The sequence below is a fragment of the Stigmatopora nigra genome, chromosome 8 (genome assembly GCF_051989575.1).
Source record: "Stigmatopora nigra isolate UIUO_SnigA chromosome 8, RoL_Snig_1.1, whole genome shotgun sequence".
Classification (NCBI taxonomy): domain Eukaryota; kingdom Metazoa; phylum Chordata; class Actinopteri; order Syngnathiformes; family Syngnathidae; genus Stigmatopora; species Stigmatopora nigra.
In genome coordinates this window covers 8257650-8271362 of record NC_135515.1, presented here as the reverse complement: position 1 = coordinate 8271362, position 13713 = coordinate 8257650, and the positions used below count along the sequence as shown (strand labels likewise).

The window sequence follows — 13713 nt, the reverse complement described above, 5'->3', positions numbered from 1 at the left end:
AGTAACGTATTACGTGTACGTCCACAAACGCATTCCTGCAAAAAGTATTTCCGTGGAAAAGGTTGCAAAAGAGGCGTGATCAGTCCTGACTTCGTGGTCAAATGCGCTCCAGAAAGGGCTACTTTTAAACTACTATATACACTGCAGAGAAGCATCCAAAACTGTTCTACAATCAGAAGCTGGTGCAATGATTTGTATACTATTGGTCGCCGGCCACGGCAGAGTTTTGGAGACTGAAATAAAGGTGAGCCATTTATACGTTGCATACACAAAGATACATTTTCCGTGCCAAAGTTCTCAGGGTCAATGTTAGTGCACAGTGCGCCAAATATTGCTGTTTGCGCTCTGGATATCTTTTTATTGTTTATTGTTGCATCTGAGTCAGTTGAATCCTTTTGTTGTCAATATACAAACAAGTAAATGAGATTTAAAGCTTCACCACAAAGTGCACGGATAACAACAACAAACAGTCAAATAAATAATCAATAAATAATAACGATAAATAAAAACTAAACTAGTAACTATAGTTACTATAGAAGATGCTCTCCACTAGTCAGGATTGTGACCATAAATAGTAATAATAATAACAATAGCAATAATATTTGTTAGTAGCGCTTCTCAGTACAGACTGCTATATTTTATTATGCCACAAGGTGGCACACAACTCAGGGCAAATAATTTAATGGCATTATTAACTAACCCTAATATTGATCATTGTTCATCCAGAAGTACTGTGTGTTATCAAGTTGTCGTAATGCAAAAAATAGGATCTGTACAATATATATATATATTAAAATTATGAGGCACTATGATAATCCCTGTTAATGTTCTTCTCTCCTCAAAAAGAATGATGAGACAGGCCTATACAGCCACTTAATAGGAGTTCCAAAGAGCTTGCTTCCTGGCATTGGTGGAATGAAGATTTTGGACTTTTGGTGGAAAACTGTCAACATGTAAGTATAAACTTGAATATTGATAATTTCCATCTTTTTTCGTCCTTTTAATGTTTGCCTAACTTCCTTTTGCTAAATGTCCTTTGTCCTCAGGCGTCAGTTATTCACAGAGGTATATCTTGTCACCAATGCAGACAAGTAAGTGTGCATGCAGCTCCAATTGACCATAAGACAACCAAAATATATTGAAAGAAAACCAAACTGATCATTATGATTACTGTTGTTTGACCATCTCCTCTGAATAGGTACAAATATTTTGAGCGCTGGGCCACAGCCAATGATTTTCCTGTGGAAAACATAATTAATGATGGCAGCACTACACTGAGTGACTCTCTTGGTGCTGTGGCCGATCTGGAGCTGGTCATACGCAGCCGCAAGCTGCAAGATGACATCATGGTGGTAATATGAGCCTCCCAAATATGAAATATATATATGTTTTTTACATGGACCTGATTTAGCCTTCCTGTAAGCAGATAGCAGGAGATATGTTGTGTGAGGACCAAAACTTTGATGTTGCTCAAGTGATCCGGTTCTTCCGTTCAAAGGTAGTAACAATCATTGTATTCGTCTATTCGACTATTGATGCTACTGAACTTAATGTGTCTGTTTCAAAGCCTGGAGAGCTGATCATATACTATGAGATGGAGGAAGGCGAGAAAAGCATCTCCAGAGGGATTGTGGAAGTTTGCCCTGATTCCCATCGGTGATGAGAAATAAGAATATGAAATTGAAATAATCATCATCTCACCATGAGACTGGGTTTTGACTTCTATGTAGGATAAGCAGTTTCTTGGAGAAAGCCACAGAAGGACTCACATCTTCTCGTTTGGCCAGCGTAGTGTTTTATTGCATCAGGAAAGAAACTCTGCCCTTCATATCTGATGTTCTTAGTCAGATAGAAGACACTGACAGGTCTTTTGGAAGATTCTGGGTATGTTAAAAAAAAGTACATTGTGGAATTGGTTGACAAGCGCAGCCTGCGTTACTTTTGTAATGGTTTAACATGGCTTCTTACGATCATTCAATCTGTTGCTGATATATCTATTTATTTTCAGGAGCAGGTGATTAATAACAATCTGTTTGAAGTTTTTGGAATGAAGCTTCCGACTGGTTTTCAACTAATAGGACAAGTGGTATGTTTTTTCCACTTTACATTATAATTTACCACCATGAGTGTATATCAATAAGTACACTGCATAACCCTATAAAAATTGGTCTGTTAAAATGGCCTTTTTTTTGGGAGGGCACTTGTTTTTAAAGAAAACTATAGCCTTAAAAATAAACAACAACAAAAACAAATATATATGGGTCACAGGCCCAGTATAACTATGAAAAAAGCACCACTCATAGTCCGGAAAATACATTAGTAGCATTATCCGAATTTCATGAATCACTTTTTGACGTGTAAATTTCTCAACATCTTAGACTCTGTCAGACTACACCAAGTGGCTCAATTGTTTCTCTGCCAAACAACAGGACAAATCCACCAAACCTATCACGTGCCGGTCTTACGCCAGGTTCGTATCATGATTAAAACTAATGTTCTGACCTGAGATTATGTTTAGTGTTGTTAATTTTAACATGTTTAATCCACAGGGTCGGATTAATGGGAAATCCATCTGACGGCTTTGAAGGGAAAACCATCGCTATGTCAATCAAGAACTTCTGGGCTGATGTCACCCTAGTGAAAAGCCAAACTTTGGTAAAATAAAGCAAACCACACATTGGTGCACTTAACATAATCACTGATAACATGAAGTTACATATTATAGGTTCTCCTTCCTCACCCACTTAACGACCCCACAGAGTTTGGAAGCTTGCAAGATTTGTTCAGAATCAGTAGAAAAGAAGGGTGTGTATAATTAAATAAAATATTATGCTTCCAACACACATTGACATTTCTGTTCTTGACATCGATCATACACTGCAGATACCTTGGAGGCCTTCGGCTGCTGCAAGCGACCTGTAAGAAATTCTATCAGTTCTGCTGCAAACAAGGGTGAGATTTTGTGGGAGTTGTTGAAGTCCATTCCTTCATTGTTTGAACTACTTATTATGGGTTAAATTATGCATATTTCAGTGCTGTTTTAATGCTGTATTATTACCTCCCTCCCAATTTAAGATAGGTCAAAAATAAGTGCATGACCTGGTTGAAATTTTCATTTTTAAAATTACCTTCTATCATTGTTTAAGTCAAACCTCCCTTAAATAGATCATCTTTTAAAGTGTCACCACTGATGTATTTTTTCAATTTCTTTCCACAGCATCGCATTGACAAAGCAGAATTTCACACTTAAGTATGACACAAACATTCCTCGACAAGTGGTGAGGTTTTTCTCATATACTCATTAGTGCATATATAATAGAGATCAAAATAAAAGAGTAAATCAAATGTACTTTTTCTGCCTTTGTTTCAGGGCCTTGCTGGGAGCAGGTTATTAACTTTTTTTCTCAATTTATACTGCATGTTTAATGTTCAGTTTTCTGTCGTAAATGTATGTGATCTAACTAATTGGGAATTACTGGGGTGGCAATTTTTTTTGTGTAGTGCCATTGTCTCAGCTGCATTGAAGAGTCTCATGAAATTCTACAACCTCACAGATGATGTAAGTAGCTTGCATATTTTCCTTATGTCTCCTCACTGATAGAAGGGCATATTTTAATTGTTATGTCTTGCATTGTCTAGTGTCATCCAAATTTATTACACCCCATTAAAAATTGTATTCATTTGGAAAATAGAAAAACATATTAGTTGATAGTGAATAATGAGCAAATGAGTGCGGAAGACATAGTTAATGAGCATTGACAAGATGTATTTTTTTTTTACATTTTGCATACTACTAGGATCTTCCAAAACCAGTCCGTGCCAACTTCATTCTCAATGTGGAAACTGATGAACTCTTCATTACTGCTGGTCTCCAAGACAGAGTTGTGCAGGTTTGTGTTGCATGTAAATCAGGCTGAGGAAAATGTTCATTGAGTATGGAAAACATTACATATTAATCCTACTTACCATATTTATACAGTAACATATACATTTACAGTATACAGCTCACCACAATGATTCCGTATCTGATTAAGTGCAATAGTTGACATTTTTGGGGAATCAGACTTAATGAATTTGTGACCTCGGAATAACAAAACTTTACTTTCTCTCTGACAACCTTTTCTTCAACTATTTGACCAAATGATGTTGTTAATACCCTCTGTCCAACCAGTAGCAAAAAAAGCTTTTTTATTTTGTGCAGGTTTATCAAGGTTTAGTCTACATGGACTTCAGCAAAAAGCTCATGGAAGAGCAAGGCTATGGTATTCACATCACTATACATTGTATTAAAGGTTTACAGTGTATGAAGTGTTTTTGCTTGTAGGCAATTACATCTCCTTGGATATGAGTACTTTGCCTTCATTCTGGTTGGCCTACTTGAATGATCCCAGTGACTCTGGGCGCATTCACAACAATGTCCGACAACGCTGGCTCAATGGTAGGTTACCGCTCTTTTTATAATACTGTACGAAAGATGAAAAAATATAAAAGCTCAAACCATTTGTAATATTAGTTACATTACTATTGTGATGAAAAAGCTACATTACATTTAAGGTGAATTCTTTTATTCGTTTTGTTTGATCACTTGTCTATTGTGATAGGTGGTGGCGTATTATTATTTATATTAATTAAAATGTATTTATCGTTCAGGGGAGCCTCTTGTGGTTAAAGCAATGAATACGTTTGCAGAACTTACTGATCAAGCCAGGTAGAGCAAACTCAACATTTCTGTGATCTTCCTAAAGACTTAGTGTCTTCTTATGAAAACATTTTTAGATGAAGTCTTTATATTACTTCAGCAGTGGCTGAAAGAAACATTCCATTTTTTTCTCTCAGGGAGGCTCTAATGGACCGAGATTGGAACCTTCTAGCACACCTAATGGACAAGAACTTTGAGTTAAGAAGGTAAATGGTCTTGTCTGGTACATTTGTAGAACTGGGACACATTTTAATGGACACAATATTAAATATTTAACCCATAACAGTGTTCTATGAAGCTTTGGGGACTTTTACCACTAGTTTCTCTTGGTACCACTTGGAAAGAAAAATATATTTTATACAGAAGTGTATTTTTTGAATTAAGGCTCTACTGAGGAAATATAACATTTATAATCTCGTCAGCTTTTGGTCCAATTTTTCGAAGTAAAGCACTATGTGCTTAATTTTCTGCCTGACTAATTGATTAAAAAAAATGCTGACATCACTGAAGAAGGAACCAGGATATTCATAGTCACAAATTTGACAAAGTGCCAAAATGATCCAGTCAGAAAATATTAATTTGAAAAAGAATGTCAAGTTTTAACATTGGTGCATGCCAAGTAGTAACAGATATGTTAAGATTAAATAGTATAATGAATACCCCGTACAGGTCTGTGTACTCTGATGAGTGCCTTGGTCCTGGCAACCTCAAGATGGTGGCATTAGCAAAGCAGGTTGGTACTCTGATGTTTTATGTCTGCATCCGAGTACACAGTTTGGATTTCGTTGAAGAAAATTCAACAAGAATTATGTGTCTTCTTTTCCCCATTGTTGTAACGGTCTGATCTTCATGCAGTTTGGCTCAGCAGTGAAGTTACCAGGCAGTGGCGGTGCAGTGTTGGGATTGTGTTTAGATGCTGCAAAACTGGTAAGATTACAGCAGAGAACATTTTCCCATGCTGTTGCCTTTATTTAAGATTTTTTTGCAAAAACACTCATTAATCTTTTTAGGAAAACCACCTTAAACTTGCTGTTTCTGTATGACTGAGACTGGCAACACCTCCAACTCAGTTGTGCGCCATAAAAACTAAGAAATGCGCTTCTAACATTTCATTTGAACTGGCTTAAAAGGTCATTGTCACTCCCTTTCCTCTTTCTCATCATAATGTCCGTCATGCCCCTGAGTAAAGTCATGATGCATTATGTAGGCTTATTACATGAGCATTTTTTTTGTCTTTAGTGTGGAAGAGTTTGAGGTTAGTCTACAATATTACAATGATACTAACATTTTCATTGTTTTTTTACTCTAAACACATTATCAATAAGTTTGTCCACAAGTCAAGGAAATCCAGCAATATGTATCTGTAGTATGATGCAGATTCTGTCTGTCCTGTCAGGTGGAGATGAGACAAGCTTTCCAGGAGGCCGGTTGTGTCTTCTGTGTTATCACACCATATAACCCATCTGCCGATACTGACAACGGGCAACTGTAACTGCTTCCCCAGGATTCAAGTCAGTGCGCTTAAAGAATTGGCAACTAGAGAAATAGCCCCAAAATCTACAAACCAAATATAATATTTAAATAGGTACTTGAAGTTTATTACAATATGGTTTAATCTACAGTATGTCGCATAAAACCATCTGTCCTTGAATATGAAGGAGGGACCTGGGGGTCGGTGTCTTGTCCATGAGAACTACAAAAAGTGGAGATCTCGGATTCAAATCCCTGATTACTACTTGCTCTACCAGATGCGCTCAGTGTTGCCCCTAAAAATATTTGACTGTGAAAACCATCCTGGCATGGAAATAAAATGAACAGGATGAGATTTAACTGCGGACGTTAAGCTTTAATTTGAGACTATTTGTGGTACATTATAATTAGAGGCACAGCAAAGCCTTTTTAAAACTGAGAGTAATTCGACAAACTCACAAAATTGACTTTCTCAATCATTTTAATCCTCCAATGAAGTACGGGCGTGACAAGCCAGATGATGCAATTAATTTTATCTCCTAATTTATTTAATTATCTTATTGCTAAACGATTGAAATGTGTATTCACATTTTGTGTTTAACATGAATTATATATATATGGATCATATATAGTGTGTATCTTGTACACATTGTACAGTTGTGAATCTATTTTATTTGGAAATTAAATGTTTTTAAAATTAAGATGTTCTCTCTTATTATTTATATTATTTTATATTCGTTTAAAGTCGGGTTAATTCCCTTGGATGCTTTCCAATTCTGAAAAAAAAAAGCCTAGTTTTAGCCGTGCGCTTGCAGTGTGAGCGCGTGCACGCCTTTGTAAGAGCATCTCATTTGCTGTTTCCTCCAGGGCGGAGCAGTCTGTCGTGTGTCTTGTCTGCGTGGTAGTAATTCATTAATTTTGGATTTGAGGACACTTGTGAGCCTCTACATGGATCCGCTGGACCATGGCAGCCAGAGAGGAACTCTACAGTAAAATCCTTCCACGGAGATTCCGACAAAACCGCTCGGGATCGGGCAAATGTGGATCAAACCTGGACGTACTCTTGTCAATGGGCTTCCCCCGTCCAAGAGCGTAAGTGTGCGGCGTGGGGGGCGTGAGTGACTAGTGTAGGGAGTTGCGTGCATGTCACAAGACGCACTTGGGCTGACGTGGAATTGGACGTGTGATGTGTGCCTGCGGGGAAGTTTGAGGGCTTAAAAGTGGACCATCAGGGGCAAAGGCAATCGTTCTTCCCTTTTGCGCAGCCACGATTAATATGTAGGGCTACTATTAATAACATCATTAAGTATGAGCCTATTTTATGATACTGTGATTTAAAAAAAGTCTATATATAGTCTGTGTGTGTGTATGTATGTGTGTATGTATATATATATATATATATATATATATATATATATATATATATATATATATATATATATATATATATATATATATATATATATATATATATATATATATATATATATATATATATATATATATATATATATATATATATATATATATATATATATATATATATATATATATATATATATATATATATATATATATATATATATATATATATATATATATATATATATATATATATATATATATATATATATATTCTTATTTCTTATGACTTTATTGTAGTTTGTTTCATAGTGACATTTTTAAATTGAAAAACTATTTAATAATAATATAATATAATTATAGAGGAAAATAATCAAAGTAGGACAGTATGAAAGAAAAACATTCAAACATTGTGACATTTTTTGCCCTGCTCTAATTGAAATAGCATAGTAGGTCTTTATTTTTTTAAGACACAATACCTCAAGTTGACCTGCATGTTAATCAGGACCCACTGTGACTATTTCTGACTTTTTGTATAGACATGGGGTTATGAGTCAATGGTGACTGTTAGTCTGCAAACATCGGTGATGGAATGTGTTTTCAACGGTTGTCTATTATGTCACGTAATCAGTCACCCTATGACTCCCTTTAGATATTTCACAGTAAAAATCTCTGGAGTAACCGATCCTAAACCTTGGGAGTTGTTGTGCAGGTTAAGTGTAGTTTCTTAGAGTTTAACAGAAAGAAAATGTATATGCTTGGTATGGAGATTTAGGAAATGCAGGGCACTCCGTTTTTTTGTGAATAGTTTTTTGTTTTCCATTGAATGGTGTCATGTAAAATGCTCCCCTTGGCTCAACATGAGTTTGTAATCACTAAATGACAGAATGAAGGAGGCGAAAACATTGAGTTTTGGACTCTTTCAATGATGACGCAACCAAAGGAGAATAGATTTGGTTAGTTAAAGTTGTACATAAACAGCTTAGCTGAAATAACATGTAAATACTGTCAACGTTTCCTTTTGGAGTGAGTAAATAGGCCATGGCAGAGTTGAAGGGATCAGGAAGGAAAGTAGATTTGATTTGACATTTAATCTCTTGCCCAATTTGATCTACACTGTGTGTGTGTGTTTGTGTGTGTGAGTGCTCATTCACTTATTTATGGGTGTTGCTTCATTTATACTACTCGTACTGGTTAGCTTGTTGAATTTGATCAAGGACATAAACCGCGCTTGTGTTTGGTGATGGCGCAGCCATCTGTGATTTTTAGTGTCGTTGCCAATATAATAACTGGACTGGTTTCAACAGAATACATCCTGCAGTTCCTGCTACCTCAGTATACATATACTCACTCCTCTAAAGTCCTTTCTAGGGGTGCTGGAGTTTATCCCGGCTGCATTTGAGCGTGAGAGAAGTGGCGAGAATGAACAACTGTTTTTCTCAAATTCGAACATAATTCATCCATTCATTTACTTAACCGCCTATCCTCACAAGGGATTTTTACATCTACTGTGAGAGTAGAACCTCCCTAATATACCGTGAGAAATTCCTATGTCAGAAAATGTGTGATGAGACATTGCTTGGAAATGTTATACAAGAGCTTCTGTCCCTGGTGTTACTGGATGAACTCAGCAATATGACATAAATCAGAAAGTTGAACTTTATAGTTAAATTATTCCTAAACAGGCATTTTTTAATAATGATTTGTTTTGTTTCTGAATTAAATTACATTTTGAAGTATATTCATTGCACTCTCTTGTATGTTACAGGTTAAAAGCTATGGCATCAACTGGAGGTCGCAGTGTTCAAGCAGCTTGCGATTGGTGAGTGTAAACAAAGGTTGGAATCTGCAATATAGGTTGAGGCAAAACACACAACTCCGGCAGTAATCTATTACACTGCCCTCTCTGTGAGAACATCACACTACATTTAAAATAAGCACTTGTGGCAGTAATAATTATATAGCACAAATGATATTTCTGTATGCAGTCATTTCGGTGCAGTGTTATGTGCCCATCATTTTTTGGGGGGGATCTGGGGTGGAAAAAAAACAACTTACTATAATGGTTCAATCCAAATTTGTTGGCCAAGATACTTCTTTCATTTAAATCACTTTTACTTCAGGTTGTTCTCTCACATGGATGACCCGTTCCTGGATGACGGGTTGCCTCGGGAGTTTGTCCTCTATCTGCGGCCGAGTGGACCACTCCAGAACCAGCTCTCTCACTTCTGGCAACAGAGTCGGGTCAAATGCGGCAAAAACAAAGCCCACAACATTTTCCCTCACATCACGCTGTGCCAGTTTTTCGTGGTTAGTAAAGCGACTCATCTGACAACAATATTTGTATCTATATTACGTTCTGTTTGCTATTTCTTAAGTGTGCGGACCACAAAGTAGACGCTCTCTGTGAGGCCCTCCAAGATACTGTCCAGCAGTGGCGAGGTCGATTTCCCAGCCCACTGCCCCTTAAACTATACACATCCTCCAACTTCATCGGTCTTTTCGTTGAGGAGCGCGTGGCTGATATACTCAAGCAATTTGCGTCTGACTTCAGCACAGAGGCCAACAGGAAAGCTGGTATGAGAGCACAATGCTTTATAATTATTTATCAGTAACAAGGTAATCATGTGATGAACTATGGTCCATGTTTTTTTTTTCCAACTGTGACAATGACTAATTGGATGTCCGATCGGGTTAGAGACGCAGTCACTCAGTATGTCACTGAGCCTCGACGAAAATGAGCCTAATCATTATTCCTGGCAGCTCAGTGCCAAATTAGATTGGAGACATTGTGTGATGCATGTTAATTCGACACCAGTCATGTGATTCGGGAGTTTAGGTCAACATCATTGAATTTCTTATACACAGTAGTAGTATACTAGGGTTTATGTAGTCTGCCTTTCACCTGAGCATAGCTGGGATAGTCACCCGCAACCCTTTCTATGATGCGCAGTATGGAAGATGATTGACAAATAATCTCATTCAGGGTCATATTTAATTAGATATTCATTTTATAAATGGGATAGAGGTTTAGCCGAGCCGTTAAATTTGTCCTGCATCAACTTGGTTTGTTTTAGTGGGAACTAGTTCCAGATGTAGTGATAGTTTCCTTAAACAGGATAAACAGGATTTTCTGATATTTAATCTATTCAATGTATGTTCAATATCACGTTAGTGAGAGTGCATCTTTTTTATCCAGATGTCTACGTGGAGCCTCATAAGAAACAGCTCCATGTAACCCTGGCTTACAACTTCCCTACCGATCATCTTGCTTCACTGGAAAAACTAGCAAAGGGCATCGAGGTCAAGCTAGGTTGTGACTGGATGGCAGTCCTTTTTTCTCGGGACATTCGTTTTGCAAACCATGAGGTAATATAATATAAACAATTGTAGACACACAAATTCTTAACCACATATTGTTTCTTTTACAGACTCTTCGAGTGATGTACCCCTACATGCCTCAAAATGAAGATGAGATGGAGTTAGTTGTAGGGGATTTTGTTTTCATGTCTACAGTAGAGCAGAGTAATGCCACAGAAGGATGGTTATACGGGACCTCCCTCGCCAGTGGGCTTTCAGGCCTGCTGCCTGAGAACTACGTAGGACTAGCTGACGAGTCTGACACCTGGATCTACCATAGGTAATTAGGTTATCCAGATTTAATCACACTACGGTTGAACTCACAAGATTATGCACAGCTGGTAGTGCTCGCACTGAATCTCCGTATTTGTGTGACATTGTTGGAAATAGCTGTCTATGAATAATGACAGAACATGGTCGTTTCCCAGTTTGTGACATACATTATCTTCCTGCCCATCACAGATCCCACTCATTCTTCAGCTTTGGACCCTCTGATAAAGCCAACAGGGAGAGGCGGATGTTTGATGGCCTGCTGGAAAGCACATGCCGTGATATGAGCCCCGGTTACACCCCAACTGTCAGTCTTTTTTGTCATCCAATGCAGGTTAGTTCCCCTTTTTTTTGGAGTCATGACAGATGTAATAGTTATTTCTCACATGCATTGGAAAATAAAATGATGATGATGTTCAATGCTGATCCAAGTATAACAAGATAAAAAGATAACTCCACTCCTAATAAGGGCTACAGTATAAATGGTTGATTGCAGTCAGGTGAAAGCATTAGATTTTACAATGTTGTTCTGAATTGCTGAATTATTTACAGCAGGTCCTGCGGATAAGTGGTAATCAAAGTCAGCCCCCCAAACGGTCACTCTTTGTCTGTCGACACGGTGAGAGGATGGACGTCGTATTTGGAAAACACTGGCTCTCTCTATGCTCGGACAGTAAAGGTTAGTTTTAAATGCCAAATCTAAAAAGTATGATTATACAGTGGTACCTATAACATAATAAAAAACAAAAGCCAGAACATAAAGTGACAAAACTATTGTTTTTTTGCAGGTAGATATGTCCGTTCCAATCTGAATATGCCTCCAACTTTGCCACTGTGGGGAACACAAAGGGATTATGACATGGATGCACCCGTCACAGTGTTTGGAAGCACACAAGCACGATTAGTGGGTATGTCAACTGCTTTTGAATACTTTCACAGGTCTGTGTGCTTTAAATCTTCTTTGTTTTGCAGGTGAGGCTTTTTCAGAAGGTAATATTGTGATTGATTTTGTTTACTGCTCTCCTGCTCTGCGATGCGTTCAGACAGCACAGAATATGCTGAAAGGTAATTGAGATTCTTTCCCAAAGGGAGAGTGGGTTGAGATCCACCACTTGTCACCATGATAACCAAATTGTTTCTGTGGGGGAGGTATGCAGCTGGATGGCAAACTGAAAATACGTGTGGAACCGGGACTTTTTGAATGGACTAAATGGGTTTTTGGAAGTTCCCTGCCAGCATGGATTACTCCTGCTGACCTGGCTGCAACCCACTTCAGTGTGGACACGACATACAGGTGACAACTTACATCTTCTAACAAACAAAAGCTAGATATTCAAATTAAGGTAATGGAGAAAGATTTGTCCAATGTTATTCATTTTATTGCTGTCTGATGTAATTGTGAGATTTTTTTCCCCATTAAACATAGATCAGATATTTATTATTTGTGGAATATGTCCCACATAATGCACACAACCATGTTATCATGACCTTTTTAGCATGGTAAATGAAGAAGTAGTGATTCACATTATACCTATGTACATTTGAAATGCCACCACCGATTAATAGCATTTAAAACACATAAATGAACAGTTATTTTTTTTTTTGTTTATTATTCTGGACAGACCGCTGATCCCCATCAGCAAACTTACTGTGTCCGAATCATATGAGAGCTACATGAGTCGAAGCCACCAAGTGACCAAAGAGATCCTGTCAGATTGCAAAAGCACTGGTAAGAGTTTGAACGATGGAGGCAAATGTTAAGCTTCAACAGGCACTGGAAGCATGTTACTAAAGTTGAAGACCTTCTAGGAATGAATGCTTTCAACCATTATTTAGTATTTTATTCACTCACTTTTCAGAGAAGTAGTAGAAAATACCTTGAAAAGTAACTTCCTACTTTAACATACCTTTCCCTATTTTGTGGGGTATTTTCCATAATGCATTGGAATGCATAACTGGGTTCTGCTTCTCTTAAAGGAGGTCACTACTCAATTACCCAGTAGTCTATTCTTATCGTTTTCATGTATTGTACATTGCATTGTGTGAAGCATTTGTCCACTTTTGTGTCCTGTTTCCGTTCTTCTTTAGGAAACAATGTGCTGATTGTAGCCCACGCCTCTTCCTTAGAGGCGTGCACACGCCAGCTGCAGGGATTCATCCCACGGAATGCCAAATATTTCATCCAAGTAGTTCGAAAGGTTATACTATATTTCATATATCGGACGTTGGCAATTCGGGTCCGGCATTCTGTGAAATAGAAACTTTTGCGCTAAGTCTTGATCATTGGTCTGTTTGCTGGATTTTCAGATCCCCTATCTGGGCTTGTGCTCTTGTGAGGAGCTGGGCAATTCGGGACAATGGCAGATGGTCGACCCCCCTATTCTCCCACTCACACATGGACCAAACCACAGCTTTGACTGGAGGGAGACACTTTTGCAACAATAACAAACATGGTAAATACTCCAAATACTGTGCTGGAACTGTCTAGATGAGTGGGATGTTGGTTTCCCTCAATGGCTTGGCTTCTGCCAGGGTTATCAATTTTTAAAATA

The 13713-nt window shown here is 37.7% G+C and overlaps 2 protein-coding genes across 3 annotated transcripts; both read left to right on the top strand.

Moving 5' to 3' along the window:
- Positions 1 to 32: 32 nt before the first annotated feature.
- On the top strand, positions 33 to 6870 carry gkup (glucuronokinase with putative uridyl pyrophosphorylase). Its single transcript, XM_077722521.1, has 23 exons — positions 33 to 244; positions 847 to 953; positions 1047 to 1091; positions 1199 to 1352; positions 1427 to 1498; positions 1568 to 1656; positions 1731 to 1884; positions 2009 to 2086; positions 2379 to 2470; positions 2550 to 2655; positions 2726 to 2805; positions 2884 to 2952; positions 3218 to 3278; positions 3371 to 3387; positions 3502 to 3559; positions 3798 to 3890; positions 4202 to 4262; positions 4325 to 4438; positions 4651 to 4708; positions 4837 to 4905; positions 5369 to 5432; positions 5555 to 5626; positions 6096 to 6870. Exons 1-23 carry the CDS (start codon positions 188 to 190, stop codon positions 6189 to 6191), a joined length of 1866 nt encoding a protein of 621 aa, XP_077578647.1. The 5' UTR covers positions 33 to 187; the 3' UTR covers positions 6192 to 6870.
- Positions 6104 to 13613, top strand: ubash3bb (ubiquitin associated and SH3 domain containing Bb). 2 transcript variants are annotated; one of them, XM_077722517.1, is made up of 15 exons: positions 6104 to 6210; positions 7037 to 7261; positions 9300 to 9353; positions 9655 to 9841; positions 9910 to 10108; positions 10731 to 10900; positions 10963 to 11171; positions 11354 to 11495; positions 11717 to 11840; positions 11950 to 12069; positions 12134 to 12226; positions 12311 to 12455; positions 12784 to 12890; positions 13250 to 13359; positions 13469 to 13613. In XM_077722517.1, exons 2-15 carry the CDS (start codon positions 7134 to 7136, stop codon positions 13604 to 13606), a joined length of 1926 nt encoding a protein of 641 aa, XP_077578643.1. In that variant the 5' UTR covers positions 6104 to 6210; positions 7037 to 7133; the 3' UTR covers positions 13607 to 13613. The 2 variants fall into 2 exon arrangements, with proteins under 2 accessions (XP_077578643.1, XP_077578642.1); XM_077722516.1 differs by having other exon boundaries at positions 11714 to 11840.
- The last annotated feature ends 100 nt before the right edge of the window (positions 13614 to 13713 follow it).

Excerpts from the sequence above, each read along its gene's own strand:
- gkup (XM_077722521.1), top strand. The coding sequence starts at position 188 with ATGATTTGTATACTATTGGTCGCCGGCCACGGCAGAGTTTTGGAGACT. Across the intron at positions 245-846 it reads TTTTGGAGACTGAAATAAAG|AATGATGAGACAGGCCTATA; the intron begins GTGAGCCATTTA and ends CTCCTCAAAAAG. Across the intron at positions 1,885-2,008 it reads GGTCTTTTGGAAGATTCTGG|GAGCAGGTGATTAATAACAA; the intron begins GTATGTTAAAAA and ends ATTTATTTTCAG.
- ubash3bb (XM_077722516.1), top strand. The coding sequence starts at position 7,134 with ATGGCAGCCAGAGAGGAACTCTACAGTAAAATCCTTCCACGGAGATTC. Across the intron at positions 10,901-10,962 it reads TTCGTTTTGCAAACCATGAG|ACTCTTCGAGTGATGTACCC; the intron begins GTAATATAATAT and ends TTTCTTTTACAG. Across the intron at positions 11,172-11,353 it reads GACACCTGGATCTACCATAG|ATCCCACTCATTCTTCAGCT; the intron begins GTAATTAGGTTA and ends TGCCCATCACAG.